This window comes from Ceratotherium simum, chromosome 15 (assembly GCF_057802395.1).
Source record: "Ceratotherium simum simum isolate JZ-2026a chromosome 15, ASM5780239v1, whole genome shotgun sequence".
In the NCBI taxonomy this organism is placed as follows: Eukaryota; Metazoa; Chordata; class Mammalia; order Perissodactyla; family Rhinocerotidae; genus Ceratotherium; species Ceratotherium simum.
Window position 1 is genome coordinate 36,568,226 of NC_141914.1, and position 21,159 is coordinate 36,589,384.

The 21,159-nt window shown below is 47.1% G+C and overlaps 1 protein-coding gene and 1 long non-coding RNA gene across 3 annotated transcripts; one reads left to right on the forward strand and one right to left on the reverse strand.

The window, feature by feature from the left end:
- Nucleotides 1-400: 400 nt before the first annotated feature.
- Nucleotides 401-7,359, reverse strand: AHSG (alpha 2-HS glycoprotein). The gene is made up of 8 exons (XM_087439889.1): nucleotides 7,147-7,359; nucleotides 5,933-6,037; nucleotides 4,773-4,880; nucleotides 4,336-4,420; nucleotides 3,822-3,985; nucleotides 2,546-2,647; nucleotides 1,539-1,622; nucleotides 401-926 (listed from the first exon to the last, which is right to left on the reverse strand). Exons 1-8 carry the CDS (start codon nucleotides 7,357-7,359, stop codon nucleotides 591-593), a joined length of 1,197 nt encoding a protein of 398 aa, XP_087296015.1. The 3' UTR covers nucleotides 401-590.
- On the forward strand, nucleotides 5,589-18,483 carry LOC147915172 (uncharacterized). 2 transcript variants are annotated; one of them, XR_015554464.1, is made up of 3 exons: nucleotides 5,589-5,901; nucleotides 14,275-14,356; nucleotides 14,708-18,483. It is a non-coding gene; the product is annotated as an uncharacterized LOC147915172 (long non-coding RNA). The 2 variants fall into 2 exon arrangements; XR_015554463.1 differs by having other exon boundaries at nucleotides 14,275-18,483.
- Nucleotides 18,484-21,159: the final 2,676 nt, after the last annotated feature.

A 21,159-nucleotide genomic window follows, 5' to 3' on the forward strand; every position in this document is an offset into this window, starting at 1 on the left:
ATATTTTCTGTCCCTTATGAAATGGAAAGAATTATTTTCTCATAAGGAAATGAGCATATCCTATGGGTTGTGAGCAGTAGCAATGCAGCAGATTTTTGTTCTATTTTGTTTCTATTTTGACTTTGATTTTGCTTAGGGACACTTGTGGTGTGGTTGTTGGGAAGACAGACCACTCATGTGAGCTTGGATGAAGTAGGCAATAATCACGACCACATTTCAGCTTAGAACCTTCTTTATTAGGGAAGATCCTTGAGGCATTTTTATTAACAAGCACCTATGAGCTTGGCAAGAGCACCTCTCAAAGTCACAGTTCTAATTGTTTTTGTGAAGTCAAAGGAAGGCAGAGAATACAATGGTGGTTGCCTAGCATCAAAACAATGACAATCAAGTTGCTGGCAACCATAACCATCACCCCTGCTCTGCTTTTGTCCTCTGAAGAATGAAGAGGAGTTGGGAGTCAAGGCTTGATATTAATCGAGACCACATGGAGCACTTGCCTTGACAGCAGACAAGGCCCCCACCCATACCCAGGCTTGAACAAAATGGTGGCCATGTTCTCTGTGCCAAACCTTCTCACCTATGACTTTCATCTAGATCTTGAAGTATCTGATTCTCCCTGGGCAAGGGCGGACCACTGGACTGGCAGAAGCAGCAATGCCAGGCTGCACCACTCTGGGTGTTTTGTCCACGAAGAACGCTTCTCCCGAGGCTGACTCCACTGAGCCCACACCCGTGAGGGCATGGCGCAGGTCATAGTGTGCCCGGTGCCCTGGCGGGGGTAGCTGTTGAGCTGCCACCACCACGGGTCCTACCACCAGGGCAGCTACAGGCAGGGAAGCTGCAGGAGGTGAGGGCACAGCTGGCTCTGCCACAATGGTGGGGACCCCCACTTTGGTGCCGTCTGGTTGGGGCTGCAGGACCACAGGCTGGAGAGAGGCCCATTTCCTTAGGTTAGCTACATTTCTCCTCCCAGACAAGGCCACCCATGTTTCTGGGTGGAACCCCACCCAATTCTCTCACATTAATAACTTTTATTTGCAAGGAATCTGGCAAGAAAGAACTACCTAGATGCAAAGGATTGTCATCAGAGCTATGAGGGTTGGGTAGCTGACCCCCTTTCTCATCAATTCTCCTGGGGACAGTGGACTTACACACACATTCCATGAACAAAAGCACCTCATCTATGGCTAACCTTCACCAGCGGTGTCACCCTCTTTGTCATCTACACCTGCAGCCACTGGGAGCTGCCAGAAAGATCTGGCCACTTGGTCTCAGCAACTCAGGAAACCACTCCCACCTCCCGCAAATAAAAAGGCGGCTTTGTCAATGACACACTAGGATGGTTCTGCCCTGTAGCCACAAGTTCGTGGGAAAAGGCATGGCTGAAATGTCCTTCCATTTGTTGATGATTCCACATACCCTAGGGCTATTTATATTGTGGGGTTCAGAAGGACAGGGCAGCAAACGCCCGGTAATTACTAACGCACTGCAAAAATGTATTCTGAAGATGAGGGCAAGTATAACCATGATGCCGTTACCTGTGTTTGAAATAACGTGCAGGTCACAGCAACATCTTCCCCACCGACCTTCACTGTGAGCGTCGCCTTACAGAAGCCATATTGCTGCCCACAGAAAGAGAGGAATTATTTGAACTGGTTCAAAAAGTATATTTCTCCCCCCGTTTCACTGATACTCCAACATGTCAAAGGAAAAAAAACTCTTAATTCCATTTTTTTAAAAAAAACCTTTTTCCTAACATTTACAGTTTCTGCTTATAGAAGATATACAATAGATACCCTTACACAGAATGTAGAAAATACAGACATGCTTTGAGAGTGAGAGATCACCCATAATCCCAGAAATGGTGGTGACCCAGGAGAACTTCTAACATCCATGTATTTCTTTCTTCTTTTTAAATGCTATTAAATATCATTTAAAAATTGAGATCATTGTGTCTATACCATTTTGTATCCTGTGTTTTTCACTTACTATATAATATGATAGCATTTTCTTATATCATTCATTATTCTTGGAAAGCACAATTTTTAGGGTCTGCATAATACTCTATTTACTGATGTGCCATATTTTATTCAATGACTTCTACCTGTTGGACATTCAGCTCTTTTGGGGGTCATTTTGTATCTATGATAAATCTTTATAGATATATTTCTGTCAAACATCTCTGATGATCTCTTTAGGCTCAATTCCTGGAAGTAGACATTACTGGCTCAAGGGCTTGAAAGATTTCATATCATAGGTATACCTAGAAAAAATCTATATTTCACAGCAGCTGGGCACGACCCGGCTTAATTAGGAAACAGCCTCTGTCTTTCTCCTAACTCCAGGGACCTCCAGTGGGTGAGATGATTTGGTGACAGCTTTTAAGGGGGGGATGGTGACACCCCAGAGGAAGGCCTGGCATGACCCGTCCCCACGGGGAGTGGGTGTTTTGCACTGTTACCTTTTTCCACAGCCCCAAGATACTAACTTGCTCTGAGGAGGTTCTGTTCTACTATCAGCTATGCCCAGGGCCTGGCCCACTCACCTTTTCTGCCAGCAGGTTGCACTTGGCTGGGTCTATGACCTCTTTAGCAACACAGTCAGTGGCAGCCACTGCAAACTCCACACGGACAGAAACTGGAAGAAGCTGATGAGAATAAATGAAAATGCTCATGAGGCAACACGACTTAGCATGAAAAAGGCAGGGAAGGAGAGGCTGGAGGGAAGTAGCGAGGGCCACAGCCTTGCACTCTCCAGGGAACACCATTCACATAGACCACACTGTGTGGCCAAGAAACATGGCCCGATGTCTTACACAGGGCAGTTATTGTGGCATTGTGTACTGAAGTGCTTTATACAGAGGTCAGCGTGGGGTCTTCCCCAAAGGAAGGGACCCACCGCCCATCATTCAGGACAGAGGTAAGTTTTCAAATAGGAAGCAGGAACCCAGAGGGCCGACCTTACACTGACTTGAATGGGAACCCTGCCTTCCCTCTTGGGGCTGCACTTTGAGATGCAAGGTTCAGGTTACTCCAAGTTGGGGTGGGAAAGTAAAGAGATGACTATCTCTCCCACCTATTATATAGAGCAGGGTCAAATGAAAAATATAAGTGAAAGTCTGGAAGATACTTGTGCTTTTCTTTCTTATAGTTCTCGGAGCATATGGACACTTCCAATAATAAAATACCTGCTATTTGGTATAGTCTGGGGTAGGGGTGTTCTGAGAATCACATATTCTGGTTAATAGAATTACCACCTATCCAGTGCATTTCCAAGTGTGCCATGGTTGGTATCTGGAATACCAGTTTTCTTAAATATTACAATTCTGTTGCATTCAAATGTGCTAAACTATCCACAGGATGATTAGATTTTTTTCAATGATTCAAAAGGCATTTTAGGATCCTGTGAATGCCTGTCTGTATAAGTAGGCTCGTGCCTTTATAAGAATCAATTTTGAGAGCGCTGGTGTGGTGCAGCGGTGATGGGTGAGAAGGATGTGGAGACCTGTGAATTTACAGTGAGAGCTTCTGCATAATGTGGGAACTCCCACCAGCTGAACATGAGCCCTGGTGTTAACTAGACCTGGCGTACGTGCTATGTTAGAGTGGCTCAGCACGGAGGAGGCGCTGAGGGTCGTTTGGGTCCTCATGACACTCAGGGTCCTCACACCCGTCAGCACCTTTTCAATCCCTGTCTCCCACCACCTTCTTTGCCTTCCCCTTCCTGCTCCTGTGCCTGCTCTGTCCCTCACCCCTACTTCACCACGTACATTCCCGAAGTGCCACCAAACTGCCCAATCTGTCCAAAGGGCTCAGTCTTACCACAAGCTGAGCCCGAGAAATTTCCACAAGCTGATAATAGGCGCCGTTACTCTGGGCGTTGAAGGCGGCCAGCGCAGCCTCCGCGGCGTGCACCACCCTGGTGTCGTTAAGCGGGGCCAGCAGGGGGCAGTCTAGGCACACCTTGCGCACGTCCTCGGCCGAGTCTGCGCGCAGAAAGAAACCAGGATCTGGGTCGTAATTCTTCTCCACGGCATTCACCCCAGCTCAGCTTATTTAGACAGGGCTAAGACATGCTCCAGACGGCTTCTGACTAACCCTTCAGGTGGTTCCTGTCACGCTGACATTCTGCAGGAGTCCCTCTCATCAAGGGGCAATTTTCATCTCCAATGAGAACAGCTCCTTAAAAAGGAGTTTTCAAATCCCCCAACCCAGGAAATTTGGCTTCTCCTTTTTTCACCAACCAAGTGGCTAGAACTAATTATATTGACAACAATTCAGGTTCCTTCCTCACTCTCTACAAGGTAAAAATAAGAATGATAATAATCATCTCTACCTGGACTGGATTTACATCTTACAGCCTGCACGGAAAACTGGCCGTCCTGTTTCAGAAGTCGGACATTACAGTCTCCTTCCACAGCCTGAAGAAATAAAGCCACAGTGAGGGCCCAGGAGGAGGGCTGGCCTTCACTGCTCACTGGGGAGGGAGCGGTCCGTCAGGCATGGTTGTCAAAGGTGAGCCTCCCAAAATCCCCTTCACTGGGTGATGCTGAGACATTACACTCTGGTTTCAGGGAGGGCTACAACATGAGAGTTGAACCGTTGTAAAAATCAGCCCCACAGAAGGCAGCATCAAATGGCGGTTTTAGAAACTGCACAATGGCTAGCCACGAGGGCAGTCTGGGAAGCTGGATAAAAAGGGCTGGCTCTTTGCAGAACCACCGTGGAGCTGGCTGGGGCACCACCCGCAGGCACCCTAAGAGGGACACTCACATGCTCGGTCAGCAGCCTCACGGAGCAGTTTGCCAGCGGGGTGGGGTCCAGGACATGGCAGGTGGTTTCCAATGTGTCTATTTCAAGGTCGAACCACTCTCCGGTGGGCTGCTGTGGAGACACAGAGTGAAGAGGTGAGCAGCCTATTCCCCTGACCCTGTTGAGCAGGCTGAAGTGTGAGCCCCATTGGGCTTGAACACACCCCCTGTTGGAGAGGTGAGGGAAAAGTCATTCCTACTGGTCGCCTGCAACCCCACCTAGCTCTGGCCTGCCCAGTGGACAGGACAACGACCAGGGCTTCCCCGGTCTTCCTCAGTTGGCTGGGCAAGCACTAAATTGTGTTTGCAAGGAAGAAGAGGGCATGGGCTTGCACAGGTTGATGGACCCACAGTCAGCACTTTGAGCTCTGTTTGGAAGCTAAAAGCGAGGGTTGATACTTACTTGATTTTTAAAATTCCACCTTTTGAGCAGTGCTTTGAAAAAGCCAGCTTTGGGTTTTTCTCAGTCAAGCAGCAAAGGAGGTAATGTAGGACCAAATCTTAATGTCGCTTCTTTATCTTTTCTATCCCTCCCTCTACTTCTTTCTTCCTTCCCTCTACTCATCTACTTTCCATCCTTCCTCATTTTCTTTTCCTTCCTGAAGGAAAAGTTGTTGTCCTTGGCTTTTTGTCTTGCAGCTTGTAGATGCCAGGATGCAAAGTTGCTGCTCTCTTCCCTCTCTGCTGCCCCCTGCTGGGGATGAGAGGGCAGAGGGAACCTCTCTGACGCTGGGAAAGCAATAAGTCACTAGTACAGACCGGAAAGAGCGGGGCGGGTAGTGATAGGGGAGCTTGTATACTCCTTGGAGTTGTTCCTGCCAGTTTACCTGTTTCTCTATCCTTTCTTCAAAGCCCGGAAAATCTAGAAGGTACAAGTATGCCTATTTTTCTTTCAGCCCAGCTCTGCTTGCCTCTCATTTCCGTTCTGCCTGACTCATCAGTGCCTGAAGCCTCGGAATCCCCTCTCCCGGAGGAAGCCATGTTTTACGACTTCAGACGTACTCAAGTTCTCTTCCCCAAGACACAGAGCTGCAAGAACAGGAGCCGGCTACTCCTGAGTTTCTCAAGGAAAGTAACTCTCAAGCTCTGAGGTTAGTGAAAATCACAATGTCCATTCATTACCTTTCCTTCAAATATGCACACTGTGTTTATTTTCCCTGAAGGGATCAGCGATTCCTCTGAACCGCCATTGAACTTCAGTACGGTTGGGGCACTCCTAAAATCCATCTGGGACAATCCTGATTTCAAATATTTTGTCCCATCGTGAGATCAGATGTCAGTCAGTCCAGATGTCCTGATGTTTACCGTGTTTTCCTTCCTAGATTGTAAATCTCTCGTGTGCACAAACTATGTCCTTGTCACCTTTGTATTAGGTTGAACCGTTAAAATGCCTCTATTTGACTGCTTTTAATATACAAAAGTGGCCATTTCATATGGTTCAACCTAATATTGCCCATAGCACCTGACACTGGTTCTTGCCCACAGAAGGCTTGAAGTCAATGTTTACTGAAAGCGTTATCCTTCATCAGATATGAAATCTAATTTCAAAACAGGTAGCAGACAGATGCCTTTTCCCCACCTCTCCAAATCTCTCAAGTGACCCCCGAGGCATATTCTCCATCTTGATCGTCATTGTCACTGGCTTCAGACTGCACTGGTTTCTTGTCCAGCGTGTGAGGCAGTGACTCCTGTTCATGCCAAGACATCTCTCTGGGTTGTGGGTACCTCTCTTGAGGCAGCTTGTGGAGAGCAGGCTTGATGCTTACTGATTATATGACCTTGAGCAAAAGAATGCCCTCATTTGTCAGAGCCTTGGCTTCTCTTATGTAAGACAAGGATAATACCTACCACACAGGATGGTCAGGGTGGGAGTGGGGGGTGGTTAAGAAGATGAGAAATGTGAAAGGGCTTGGCACATAGTAGGCAACTGTCAAGTGCTAGTTTCATTGACTTTCAGTCTTCATCCAGAGAAACGGAAGCAAGAAAAGATAGTGGTTTCCAGTCAGTGGCAGTTGGGAACTAGAATCCAGTCTCTTGGGGCCTAGTTTTTCTAGCAAGCCACACTTTCTACCTGTCATCTTCAAATACCATTCAAAGCCTTTTCTTCTCATGCACACCTCCCCACACCCCAACCAGTACCCTCCCTGAGACCCATGACTATAGTACAGAATGTCTCCTCTTTTGCCCTCCGCCTGCCCCCTCCCTCACTCCTGGGAAGAAATCAGAGAGTTTGCCTGTCCGCCGTTTCATTTCTGTTGGGAGATGAGATCTTTTGAGACACCTGGTTGAGTCCCAGGCACAGGTTCTTTTGGCTCATGCACAGCAGGCTCACTTACCCGAGGCGACACTTTTACTTTGTCAATCTGGTTCAAGGCGTGCTTGTAGCCCTGACGAAGCTGGCTATTGATGTAGTCCACAGCCACCAGGGCTGCTTGCTCTGTTTCTGGGTCGTCACAGGTCAGTTCCCTATAAACTGGGCCCAGGCCATGTGGGAAAGAGTGGCAGCCCCAGAGCTGAGCCAGGCAAAAGAGCAGCACAAGGGCCTTCATGGCTGCCCCAGAGAGGTGCTGGCAGGTGGGCAGGTGGCTGGAGGCTTCGGGACCAACCCAAGGTGCTCTGCTGGGAAAGGTAGACCAATGGAGGGGCCAAGGGCTTTATTTATCTGTTGGAGCCTGCCAGAGGAATTGCATAAGGATGTGGGATGATTTCTGGTCTGCTCCCAAAACAACCTCTGCAAACACCAGCCTTGGAAAAACAAACAGGTTAGGACATCGCTGGTCCCCAAGAAATCTGCCAAAGTAATGCTGCTGGGGGTGGAGTGGGGGGAGATTCTCCAAAGTCAGCCAGAACATGGTAACAGCAGCCAAGAGAAGAGGCAGTGAGGGGATGAGGTGTGCACCAAGGTGAGAAGAGGCCAGCACAGCCGGCCCTGGAGTGCTGTGGGTTTGGCTGTAGAGGGAATGCCCTCTGTTGTGATCTGAGGGTGCCATGGGATCTGTGAGGGGAAAGGGCGGCTATTCAGCAATTTGATAAAATCCTCTAATGTCGGGGAGGATTATCTCTGCCAAGAGGGGTCCTGGAGGGAGGACAAGGCCCACAGTGTAGCAAAGGTAAAGATGATCTAGGGTGAGGAGGGAGAGCTACAGGAGATGCCAAGATCTTGAGTAGCATCCTTGGAGAAAAGAAGGAAGGAAGGGAGATATTTCTGCCCAAAGTGGGGAGTGGGGGTGAGAGGAGGGCGTTCCTGCTGCAGGGCTGAGGAGAGCATGGCCAGCAGAGCAGTGTGGGGTTCCCTACTCCCTTCTCTTTTCTCCAGACTTCGTTGCCAGGGCCCTGCACTGACGGGCACTCCCCTGGGTCTCCTGGGTGGCTGAGTGCCGTGGGCGCCAGTGGCCCCCTGCCCCCAGCCAGCGTGCGAGTGCAGCAGAGGGGAGCCGTGGTCTGATGGCCACTCGCTTGGCAAAGCTTTGGGTTCCAGTCCCACACCACAGGCCGAGATACTGCAGAGACAGCAAAGAACACAAATGCCTCCTTAATGCCCTTCGCCGCCTTAGCAGAATTAGAGTGAGTCTTGGTGACCAGAGCTCGGGGCCACCGTGTTGGTTCCAGGCGTCACCCTTGACAATCCCAAGTGTGGCCTCTAAGGAGAGTGGGCAGGATAGCAAGGGACTTGGAAAATATCGTACAAGGACTTGGCTTGGTGTAGCCTGAAGCAAAGAAGCCCTAACATGGTGACCAACATTGTTCTTCAAATATTTAGAGGTCATCATTGCGTGTGGGTCAATTTGTTCTGTTGTTTGGTATTGCTTCAGAGAACAAAAATTGGTTTTAAAAAAACAGGGGGCCTTTTACAGGGAATCTTTTTATTTTTATTTTATTTTATTTTTTTTGAGGAAGATCAGCCCTGAGCTAACATGCGTGCTAATCCTCCTCTTTTTGCTGAGGAAGACTGGCTCTGAGCTAACATCTATTGCCAATCTTCCTCCTTCTTTGCCCCCCAAAGCCCCAGTAGATAGCTGTATGTCGTAGTTGCACATCCTTCTAGTTGCTGTATGTGGGACGCGGCCTCAGCACGGCCGGAGAAGCGGTGCGTCGGTGCGCACCGGGGATCCGAACCCGGGCCGCCAGTAGCGCAGCGCGCACACTTAACCACTAAGCCATCGGGCCGGCCCCCAGGGAATCTTAATGATATTTTTTTGCTGTGCGGAGGAGGGTAAGCGAAGGGGTATGTGTGATGGGGCAGAGAAGGTAGCTAGCTATAAGGACTATTTTCACAATTTCTCCCAGCTGCTTATATACGTATACAGAATCTTAATGACAGAGGCTCAGAAGGAGTGTCAGGACTCCACGTTCTCTCCGAGAGGGGGCTCCTGGCTCTTAGAGACACAAAATAAGCTCTGGTCATCTAGCAGGATGACCCTCAGAACCAGGCGCGATCTTCCATCAGCCTTATGCCTCATTTTCTTCAGGGCCTTGACTCATGAGCAGCTTTTTGTGGATGCTATGCTTTTCTTCTAAATAATCTTTTAAAATACAAAATATCGTCATTAAATTTGAAAATCACAAAATATATATGCAGTGAGTACGTGTTTCATATGTCATAAAATCAGGTGTATAAAATATAACTATTTTCTGCAACACAACTGAATTTCTGACTCTGAGCCCTCTTTTGTGAAAATGTAATCTAGTCACTTCCAGGTAACCTGATCTCCCAGATACTTCAGTTGAATCCCAATTCCATTTAGGGTTATTTGCCCCTTATGCTTCTTCTCCCCCCTCGTGTTAGAAGAAAGCCTGAAGTGGGGAGGGCGTGATTTACGCTAATACCACCTTACTCAAGGGCAGAAAGGGGTGCCCACCTTTGCCTTGTGCTGCAAGTGTCTGTGCGGCACCATCTGCACAGGTAACCTGTCTCATCTGGTCCTCAGGTATGTCCAGCTGGCATGTCCACCGATGAGCTAAAGTCCTGCTTGTCCCCATCTAACCTGTAGCAAGACAGTCCTCCTGCGTCCTCTGATCAGGAGTCCCCTTATCTCAGCTGTGGGACCCTTTCTAGACTACAAGCCTTCTCTCAGCTAAGGGCTGGGGCAGTTTGGCTGCTGTGCCCACCTAGGGTGTGGGGGGCTTCATGAAGCTGCCTTCAAGCCCATCTGCCTAGGCACCCCCTGCAGTCATCGCCCCTCCACTGCTCTGGTGCCACCCTGCTCCTCAGAGGGCTTCTCCCTGCGATGTGATATCTCCCTGTGCCACCCCTGTACCCCTTCCCCTCAACCCACCCATGAAGTGAGGTTGGGGTCTCCTCTGCTCTGGGACTCCCACACTGTTCTGGGGATGGTTCTACTGCCAACCAACCTGAGGATGGGGGAGGAAAGAAAGTTCTGTTCACTCATCCTTTCTGATCATTTCTGTCTTACACTTGGAGCGTTTCTTTTGGTATCTTTGTTCTTGGATCTTGCATGGGTGACAGTTTCTAAAGCACTAGGTATTTTCTTGTTTCGCTCATGCTAGGAAAACAAAGCACATAGTAAAGAGCAATTAGTTTCTCACCGTATCGTCCTACCACATATAAACAGGAAAACAAAACTCATCCACAGTCTCATCACCCAGAGATAAATGGTGTTAATATTTTGGTACATTTCCATCTCATCTTTTTTTTCTATGCAGGGAGTTATTTTCATATAATTTAGATCATACTGCATATACAATTTTGTATTCTCCTTCTTTTCATTTAACGTTATCACTTGAATATTTTCCCATGTCATTAAATAGATTTAAAAAGCATGCTTCTAATGACTAGTTATGATCCTATTGTGTGTATCATAATTTGTTTAACCATTCTCTTATTGTTGGACATTTAGTTTATTCTCAGTTGATCACTATCGTAAACAAAGCTTCAATGAAATTTATTATTCAGGAATCTTTGGCTTTCTAGTTATTTTTTCAGGATAGATTCTTATTAGCGAAATTATTGATTCAAATGATTTGGACATTTTTAAACTCTTAATTTCTCTTGCCAAATTGCCTATCAGAAAGGCTATGCCAATTCATACCCCTCCAATGTGTGCTATATCAGCTCAGCTGTTACCTCATTTCTTCTTCTTCTTCTTCTTCTTCTTTTTTTTTTTGTGAGGAAGATCAGCCCTGAGCTAGCATCTGCGCTAATCCTCCTCTTTTTTTTGCTGAGGAAGACTGGCTCTGAGCTGACATCTATTGCCAATCCTCTTCCTTTTCTTTTCCCCCCCAAAGCCCCAGTAGATAGTTGTATGTCACAGTTGCACATCCTTCTAGTTGCTGTATGTGGGACGTGGCCTCAGCATGGCCGGAGAAGCGGTGCGTCGGTGCGCGCCCGGGATCCGAACCCGGGCCACCAGTAGCGGAGCGCGCGCACTTAACCGCTAAGCCACGGGGCCGGCCCCTCATATTTTCTGCTACTGTTTCCAAGCTGACTTTTGTGGGAACTTAGATATGGGAAAATCATCAGAACTCTTTTAAAATGTACTTTATGAATATACATTTTGGTTTCATCTCAGCTACGCCATGTGTCTAATACTTACAAACTAAAGTGACTTTGATGTCATGCTGAATAAAATGGCCCCTTATTCACATTTTTTCAGTTTCCTTAGAAGGAAATGTTGCCATTTACTTACTGATAGTGAAGAAGACAATAGATGATATTTTGTTATGTTTTCCAAGAAAGCTGTAGCAAAGGATGCCAAAGGGAGGATATAGGTACTTCACTGTGCCTGACAGCACCAATTTCAAACTTTGAAAGATTTTCACATGCCGAATGCATATATTCGTGGGTGATCTTGGATCAGTTTCATCCACCTGGTTCCAGCTTCTTTGCATGGCAAGAGGAGATAGGCATTTATTCCATTTCCTAGTCATTAATCTGATTATTTCAATTACTTATCTGTGCGTTTTTCTTTGAGGCCCCCATCACTGCATTAAAATGATAGTCTTTCCATTCACACTAACTATGTCTGATAGTTTACTGAGGATATCAGGGGCTTGTTGGAGCTGGTTGAGGAGAGCAGGCCCAAAGGTCTGAGGAGTGGAAGAGGGTCAACAACCTCCAGGAGATGGCAGCAGTGCTTGCTGGGTGGAGCCCCCGTGCGGCCGATGGCGGAGTTCTCAAGATGGCAGCTGATGGCAGCGGAGTTCCAGGTCCTCTGAAATTGTCAATAGAGCTCTCCACTGGGGCAGCGAAGCATTTGAACTATTCCAAGGCAGAATTCAGTGTTTATAGTTGCCAGTCAGGAGCCAGGACAAGAGGGATCATGGCAAGCTTAGGGTCAGAGTTGCTGGGGGTTGGTTCTGTCGGGGCCCTGGCAGCAGACCCGGGTCTCGGAGAGGGAGGATAGAGCTAGAAGGGGGTGAAATATCAAGTCAAGCAGTGAGAGCTAGAAACCCAGCCTCTCACAAAACAAGACATGTACAAGTGTACGTCACTAAAAGCCAGAGGAACAATTGGTTTTCGCAGGGAGGAAGTGGCAGTGGTTGGTGTTTAAATCATTGGGCCAGATTTCTGGCTCTGCCCTTTCTGGTGCTTAAAGGGCCTAGTTCCTGGAAGGCCGAGTAGTGATTTCGGAAAGCCTAGTGCTTCTTCATTCGTATGGGTATTTATTGAACACCTGCTACCTGTGATGTTAGGTGCCGGGACACAGAGTGATGAGAAGACACCGACTGTCCTGAAGGCGCTCACCTTGACCCATTTGATCCGGCAACATCTGATTAGCCAAGATCTATAGGTTGTTATATGAAATTATGATCATGTTTGTCCTGTGGAGACAGATTGGGATTTATTTTTCCAAGGCAAAACATCTGTCAATGGAATGCAAATTACTCTTGTCCAAGGTCCCATCAGGTTTCTTCTGAAGGTAACTTAGCACCAGTTGCCCTGGAAATAATTTGGAAGAGCCCTTTGTACTCAGTGCCAATGCACCAAAGTTGGGGGCCAGCCCAGTGGCGTAGCAGTTAAGTTCTCATATTCTGCTTTGGTGGCCCGGGGTTCGCTGTTTTGGATCCTGGGCGGGGACCTACTCACAGCTCATCAAGCCATGCTGAGGTAGTGTCCCACATAGAAGAGCTACAGCTCTACAACTATGATACACAACTATGTACTGGGGCTTTAGGGAGAAAAAAGAAAAAAGAGGAAGATTGGCAACAGATATTAGTGCATGGCCAATCTCCCTCAAAAAAAAAAAAAGAGAGAGAAAGCTGACTGAACATTAAAAAAAAAAAAAAAAAAGTTGGGAGACATGGGCCTGGCCACAGCGTGGCAAAAATTATTAAACCACAGTGACCGGAAGTGATTATTCCCTTTCTTTGGGTGGAGAAAGGGCTCAGCAAGCTTTCCTCCAATCCTGCCCACACAACCATGACCTGGCTCTGCAAATCCAAATGGAGAGGATAAATGGAGAACAGTAGGGCTTGGACTAAGATGGGGCAAAGGAGAGGGTGAAGGTGAAAATTTAAGGAGGCACTCATCCTCATGGTCGCACCTCCTTAAATTTTGTGCCTTAGGCCTCTCTTTTGTCACACCTTAGTTCCCAGCCTTGAGGAAGAGACATAATCTAAACCCAGAATAGAAAAAAAGTTTGTACTTCAACAAATCTTCCTACTTTTTCAAGGAAAGTTCTTTTACCATTTGGGCTGGTGATCCTATGTGTGAAATCAGCCTCAAGAACACAGCAATCCTTGCAGTAGGCTTTTCATTATCATATAAGAAACTATGGGAAACTTTCCATTCTCTTTTGTTTGGAAGAAGACTTCCTACTATATACTGTTCAGTGTGGCCTTGACACCCACCCAATCATTCTGTCTCATGAAAAAGAGATCACTTTAGGGTTAAAGGAAGGGTGGGGGATTGAGGCTGGAACAGCTCCTCCTCGGGAAAATATCATCATCAGAGCTAATGTTATTGACTCCTAATTCTATCAAAAGCATTGTGCTTTAACCCTCATAACTCCATGGGAGCTGTACTATTCTCATATGCCTTCCTTTACAGAGGAAGAAGCAGAGGCTCAGAGAGGTTCTGGAACTTGACCACACCACACAGTGCTGGAGCCTGGATTTAGTCCTATCACTTTTTCTCTATTAACCCCAAACCAAAAGAATATAGGGCCCAAAGAAAGCTGAGGAGGTTGGTTGCTGGGCACTGTCTAAAAGCGAGTAAATCATTATTTTTAACAATAGGAAACATGGCTGTATGCTGTATTTGAAGACAAGCAAAAGAAATAGAAAAATGTATTGAGTTTGGTTAATAATTAAAAGAATAAAAAAATTAGTTTACCCACATAACTTCAGTCAGTAGAAAATACCTAAAGGTCAATTTTGCAGAAGAGACTTTGACCTGTTGATTTTAGTGATGACTCAGCTAGTGTTGAGATTATCTCTACTTCAGGTTTAGAAGGTAAATAAAAGGTAAATGATTGCGTTATTTCTGGTTAAATGTTTTCCAGGAAGTGCTAGTCAATGCAGAGAATCGTATCCATCGCTCCTGCTCTTGTTTCTGTCATCAAATTTTGATACCTTCAAAATGAGGTGAGTGGCACTCTTTAGACAAGAAGGAAGATGAGAGGTGAAGCCATCGTCTTCTAATGAGCCCCATCATGTGCTGTCTGGGGCTCTTGGACACAGAGACATTCAGAAGAGCTGTGGCCTTACCATCCAAGGGTGGTATGGTTATAATGAAGCCACTGGAGTCAAGCAATTCGTTGCACCTTAGTAAATTTGGGCACTCTTTTATCCATCATGTAGATTACTGGGGTTGGAATGGGTCTTCTTGACAGTGAGTCAATACTGGAGATTCTGTGGATCCATTTACTGACTAGTATTGAGTATTCTCTGAACACACATCCTTAACTTCAAAAATAATTTCTTACATTGTGCTAGGTGCTAAGGATACACAGATGGAAGGCATCATTCTTCCAGATGCTCACTGTTGGGTCTGACTCCACAGCACCGTGTTTAGCGATGATGAGCACACGGGAGAAGTGTAAGCTGTGGTTCCTGCTGTCAGCCTACGTTAAATGTGGAGGAACACAATCCCTGAGTTGGAAAGTTTCTCAGAGGACAGCAGTGTCTATGTCATTTTCAATCATGTATCCCCAGCACCTGCCTCCTGCTAAGCACAGACCAAGCCCTGTGTGTGATCACTGAGGGGCTCTAGGCCAGCCTGCCACCCAACTTGGAGCCTCCCTCCAGTGTCTAGTGTCTGCTTGAGGATGTTCAGATACAGGAATCTCTCCACCACCCTGGCAGCCCATTCTATTGTTGAATCGTTCTAGTAACTATGAAGTTACCAGTTTCCTTCGTGTCAAGTCAACACCTGCCTACCCTGTAACCTCACCAATGGATCCAGATTCTCCTCTCAGGAACTACCTAGACTGAATCAGTTCCCTGGCCTGTATGCTGGATTTTAGGTATTTAGAAACATCCATGTTGCATCCTGTTATCCTCCTCTGACCTCCATCATCTCTGTTCCTTCAGTTACTTCTCAGGTGACTTTGTTTTGAGACCACCTCATCATCTTATTGGATAGGCAAGACTGGCACCAATGGTTATAAAGTGGGATGAATCGGGGCCAGCCCCATGGCATAGTGGTTAAGTTTGGTGCATTCCACTTTGGCAGCCCAGGTTTGCGAGTTTGGATCCCAGGCATGGACCTACACCACTCGTTGGCCACGCTGTGGCAGTGACCCACATATAAAGTAGAGGAAAATTGGCACAGATGTGAGCTCAGGGCTAATCTTTCTCGAGCAAAAAAATGAGGAAGATTGGCAACAGATATTAGCTCAGGGCTAATATTCCTCAGCCAAAAAAAAAAAAAAAAGGGCTGAATCATCTTGTGATTGGGAGTCGAACTATATAGCTCAGTGGGTGTCAACCTGTGTACGCACATGTGTCCACCAGTGAGGGACAAGTCAGAAAATACCAGGAAAGGAGGTAGGAAAGGCCAATTGCTACTCATAAGACAGGAGGATTTCTCCAGGTTTCCAGAGATTTATCTGGACTCTCAAAGGATTAACAGTGAAACCAACAAAGAGAGAGGCCATTCTCCATAGATCGTCTAGATTAGACTTCATGACTGTTGAGAGGGAAAGTGTATGAGGCTATTGGAAGGCCTGTAAGAGGGGACCTAGTCTCCACATGTCTTGAATCCGGCAAGGCTCTCAGCTGGTACCATTTCTTCACTACTTGTTGTCTGATCTCCAGAAAACACTTAGGGATGTGGAAAGTCTTTGCTTCTGGTGTTCTTAGGACATTAGAGGGTGAAAACTTGAAACTGAGAAGGTGCTGATCATAGGGCCAGGGCAGGTAATGTGGGCGAGTTTCTCTTTTTGCACTGGGATTGTGCAACAGGCAGCCAAACCATTTGGTGGGCTAAGCAACAATTGAGCCTCCAGGACTCAGATTCTAATGGAGACGGAGGCAGTGGGAGGATGGGTACTAGCAGGAAGGTAAGGGTGAGTAAGATAGAGAGGGGCCGGATGCATGGGAGCAGCTTAGGTTGATTAGGAGCCTCGCATTTAAAGTCAGGACAGTCCCTGGTGCCGCTGTTTACCAGCTATGGGACCTAACGAGATTTAATCCTGCTAAGCCTTAGTCTCTTCATTTGTTAAATATGGGCAATAAAACTTGGTTAGTAGAGGTGAGCTGAGGATTTAGTGAGATAACATTTGCAAAACGCTGAGCCTAGGGCCTGGCACATGGTAAGCTATCAATAAACAGGAGTTCTTGATAACCCCAATAACACATGAGTACTAAAAGCAAAAAAAATCATGGGGACATGATGTGACTAAGGTGTGGTCTTTGCCTTCGATTAGCCTATATAGTGGGAGTGTAGCCTAGTGGCTAAGAGGAAGGGCTCCTTAGCTTTATCATCTTTGGTGAGTTACTTAACCTCACGGAGTTGGTTTACTCATCTGTGAAAGGCGTAATAATAGCAGTAAAGGATTGTTGAGAGTATTAAATGAGACGGCACACTTAACATTCCTGGCATCAAGTAAACATCGATATTACCCCCGAGTCGGAGAGAAGCAGCAGAGCAGGCGGAAGAATACGAGTGCAGCCTTTGCACCAACATGCTGGCAAAGAGGCACCGTATGTTGGCAACTTCTGGCAACAGGAGGGAACAGAAAGAGAAAGGGAGGTAGCAGTATCATGGAAAACATCTGATAGATTCTTCCCTGTTCCTTGTGCTAGTGGCCAACCATGGAAATCAACAAGGTAGACTCAGAGATAAGGGGCAGTAGGTATAGGTGAGGGTGGCTGGGAGGCTCGGGGAGCAGAGCCCTCAGCTACGTGCCGGCAAGGTGGAGAGCCAGGCATGTGGGTGCTGGAGCGCTGAGATGGGGCTCAGGAAGGTTCTCTGGGAGGGGATTCAAACGGGTATTTAAATGATTGCATTTGCTCAGTGGGCCTCTCCGTTTCCCTGGAGTTTCCCAGGGTAATCATCTGGCCGGCTGACTGGGCACGTGTTAGAAGCGCCCTGCGCTTGGTGTAATAATGCTCGGCTATAGCCATCTTGAAATTTTTAATAATTTTTAAACAAAGGGCCCTGAGTTTCCATTTTGCATCGAGCAGTGAAATCACGTAGCCTGTTGAAATCACGTAGTCCTGTTGATCTTAAGTGGTACATAGGGGAACCAAGTGCTGTAGATATTCACAGGAGAAGGAGAGAATCATTCCCAGCTGAGGATTGGCAGGGGGAGAGCAAAGAAGGCAGCATGGATGAGGACGCATTTGAATTTGACCCTGAAGGATGGGCAGGATTTGAACAGGTAGAAATGAGAGTATGGCTTGGAAGAAATATGTTGGCAAAGTCAAGAGATGGAGAAGTATGGACTGTGCTTGGGGAGTGGTAAGAAATCCTTGTGAATGTGAAGTCCTGTTCCTGAGCTGCTCCTGTGGGCTCCTTCAGGGCAGGGCCATTCTCAGCTGGCCTTTCTAAGGGCAGCCTTTTTCTCAAGGTGTTTCATAGTCCTTTCCTCCCAGTACCATTCTGCTAGGTACCTGTCCAACTAATAAATTAAATTTAGCCATGTTATTCATAGAAATCACCAAGCAAGGCAGGGGGCGGGGAGAGGCAGATTTAACAAAGAATCAAATAGAAATTCTTAATTGAAAAGTATGGTTATTGAAATAAAATGAAAACTACTTAAATAGGTCAATAGTAGATCAAATACAGACCAGGAGGAAATTCAGTCGGGAATCCCCCTCGTCTACCTTCCTCTATCACCATCTTGTATAATGCAAGTTCTGTGTGGAGATTTGCACAGCAGGCCAGTGGTGGAGGCAGAATTCCAACCAGATGCACATTCTGTCCTCTGCCCACTCCCCCACACTGCCATGGCCCCCATTTCATTGCCTAGTGGTGGGCTTCCCCAAACAGAAGCTTGGAGTGGTCCAGAAAACCGTGCAAGCATTGACACTCATAAACTCGCCTGTAGTCATTCCCTGGCAACACACGAGAGACAACTCAAAAGGAAAAAGGCATTTTTCTTTTACACGTCTCACAGTCTCTATCTTCAATCTTACTATCCTAAAATTTGCATTTGAAATTTTATTTCTGTTAAAAACATGGATCATGAATGACACACCAATATACATTTTGTTATGTTCCCATTTGATTTTCATAAATATTAAACTTCCCCACTTGATCAACATGCTTTGGTTTTTCTTTTCCAATATAAATGTCCCATGGCTTCTAAAAGTTGGAGGCCCCTCTCCTGAATTAAATAGAGCAGAGTTACATAGCTAGCTAGCAGGTTTTGTGTAGTCCCAGAGCCTCAGTCTCCTCCTAGGCTGTGTTGCTGTGTGTCTGGGGACTGGCGGGACAGGACAGGACATCATCTGCAGGAGGGGTGGGGAGCCTTCTGGGGCAGACCCTACCTCCTTGCAATAAAGCCAGGACTGACAGGCCCGCCTGGTCCTGAAGCCACCTCTGTGGTCAAAGGGAACAACAAAATAGTGTCCGTCACTCAGACTTGTCTACTGGCCCTGCTTTGAGCTCATTATCTGAGTCCTATTTCAAGAAAGAACTGAAGGGAGGCTGTCCCCAGAGGACCTCAGGAAGTTCAAGCATTTCTGCTTTGATGCCTGTTGACAGCCTATAACACAGAAGAGCACGAGACCTTCTCCCATAGCCTGCACCGAACTTGGCATGACCCTGGGTGCTCCATGGCTGCAGCTGGGGCAGGAGAGGGCAGTGTCCAGCAGTCGGGGTGGTGCCCAGGACAAGGACCAGCAGTGCCCGGGGGCAGTCAGCAGTGCCCTGCAGGAGAGAGTGGTGCTCTCAAATGACAGTGATAGCCCTTGTCATTTGATTGCTGTTAGACAACAATGTCCATTCATTATAAATAGCTAATAAACAGTACATTTTGAGAAGTGAACAGAGAATATGACAGTTAGCCAAAAGAAATTGGGGAGCATCACATTTAAGAAGGAATAGGAAAGTTTAAACCAACAGAGACCACGTGTAATCAGGAGACTGTGGGCGGGAGGTGGGGTGAGGTGGCAGCATTATCTCTTTGTAAAAAATCCAAAACTAACAGTTCAAGGTTGATTTACTTTCTGATGTAATGAAATGTAAGTCCAAAGTCAGTTTGTTATTCCAGAGACATGGACTCATGTCTCTGTCCATGAGTTCAAAGATAAGTCCAGGGAAAAGTTATTGACCAGAGAACCTGAGGCAAGGGGGCAGGAGGGGGACGGGGTGATCTGGAGTGGATGGGGTAGGGCTTAGGCCCTAACTTCCATCAGCTCTCCACTTTCTTGATATGAATGATTCATGTTTGCTCAGTCTAACATAAAATGCTACGTGATTGCCACTTTACAACATGTCAGCCAGTCTCCCCCCACCCCAGCCAGGCTACTGGGAGCCCCACTGCTGGGTGGCAATCTAATCCACCAGCGCCTACAAGCCTCAGTTCTGCCTCTGCTCTGCCTCTCTCTGATGGTGTCACTGATGCTCTGAGGCCAGTTTTGCTGCTGTGGTGAGAACAGCACAACCTCCGGGAGGAGACCATTTCTCTGGCTGTCTCTCTCTCTCTCTCTCTCTCTCACACACACACACACACACACACACCCCTCTTCCGCTTACTTAGGTAGACACACACACACACACACACACACACCCCTCTTCCGCTTACTTAGGTAGAGCCAGGGAGCTGCTACTCTGGAAATAGGGCCATAACCCTCGTGGCTGTCAGACTTTGATTTTTTGCAACTATCTCATTCCCTAATATTCTCCTGTAAAGGTGATTTGCTAATATTTGGATAAGCCTGATTTAACTTTCATACCATTCTAACACTTTCCATTCAGACGCATTCATAAACCAGGAAAAAGTCATCTTTCAGAGCACATCTGGCGAGTTTACAGTGGTCACACCTTATCCGGTGCTCCTGATGACACAGGGGCTGTTTGCTGCAGGACTTCTGCTCCTGCCTGCCTTTTGTGTTGTGATAGGCAGTGGCAGGTCTAGCTCTGTGCAGTATTACATAGGAGAGGCACATGGTGACATTTTCAAAGAAGGCGGCGTGTGGAGGAGGAGAGAGGAGATGATAGAGGCCATCCTCCGGGAGTGGAGGACATGGCTCAACACTGGACTGAGCACGTCATTAGGAATGGTCTTTCTAACAAGATGGCCCACAGCAAACATTGGACCAAGGATGGCCCAGGTGTCTCCTTGTGTGCCCCTCCCCCTAGTAGATTGAAAAGCCCCGCTGAAGCTCTGTGTCGAGAGGAGTCTGAGCGCAGGGATTGGTGGGGACGGTGCGGAGGGAACAAGCCTGTACCCCATCCCACACTGGTGGGCTCCTCCGTGCAGGAGCTGGCCTCTGGGCATCATTGGTTCCCCAGGGCCTCCAAACTTCGTGTACACAGCGGCTGCTTAATAAATGTGTCATGAATCAATAGAGTATATTGTTTTCCTCTTGTGTTTCCCTTTGAAAAAGTCTGCAATTGCTCCTAGTTATTTTTATATCAAATTAAGCCTGTAAAGTCTTCCACAATCGAGCTCTCTCTCCCCCTTGATGTAATTTTGCCCACTCCCTCTATACACCAGAGACCATGGGCTTTTCCCAGGCTGAAGACAGTACACAGCCCCTGCCTGAGTCACATGGGGAGGGGCAGGTGTGCGCTGCCAGTCAGTAAGGGGAACATTTACAAACTGGAAACCTGGCAGCGGTCAGTCCAAGTTTCCATACATGACGCCTTAGTCTGTGGGATGTTCATCGGCCCCATCCCCTCCGTGGTAGACAGCGCCCTCTTGTGGAAATAAAGAAATCTTCCAAAAAATGTTCTTTGCTTTCTCTCTGGAGGGTTTTTGCAATTTGTGCCT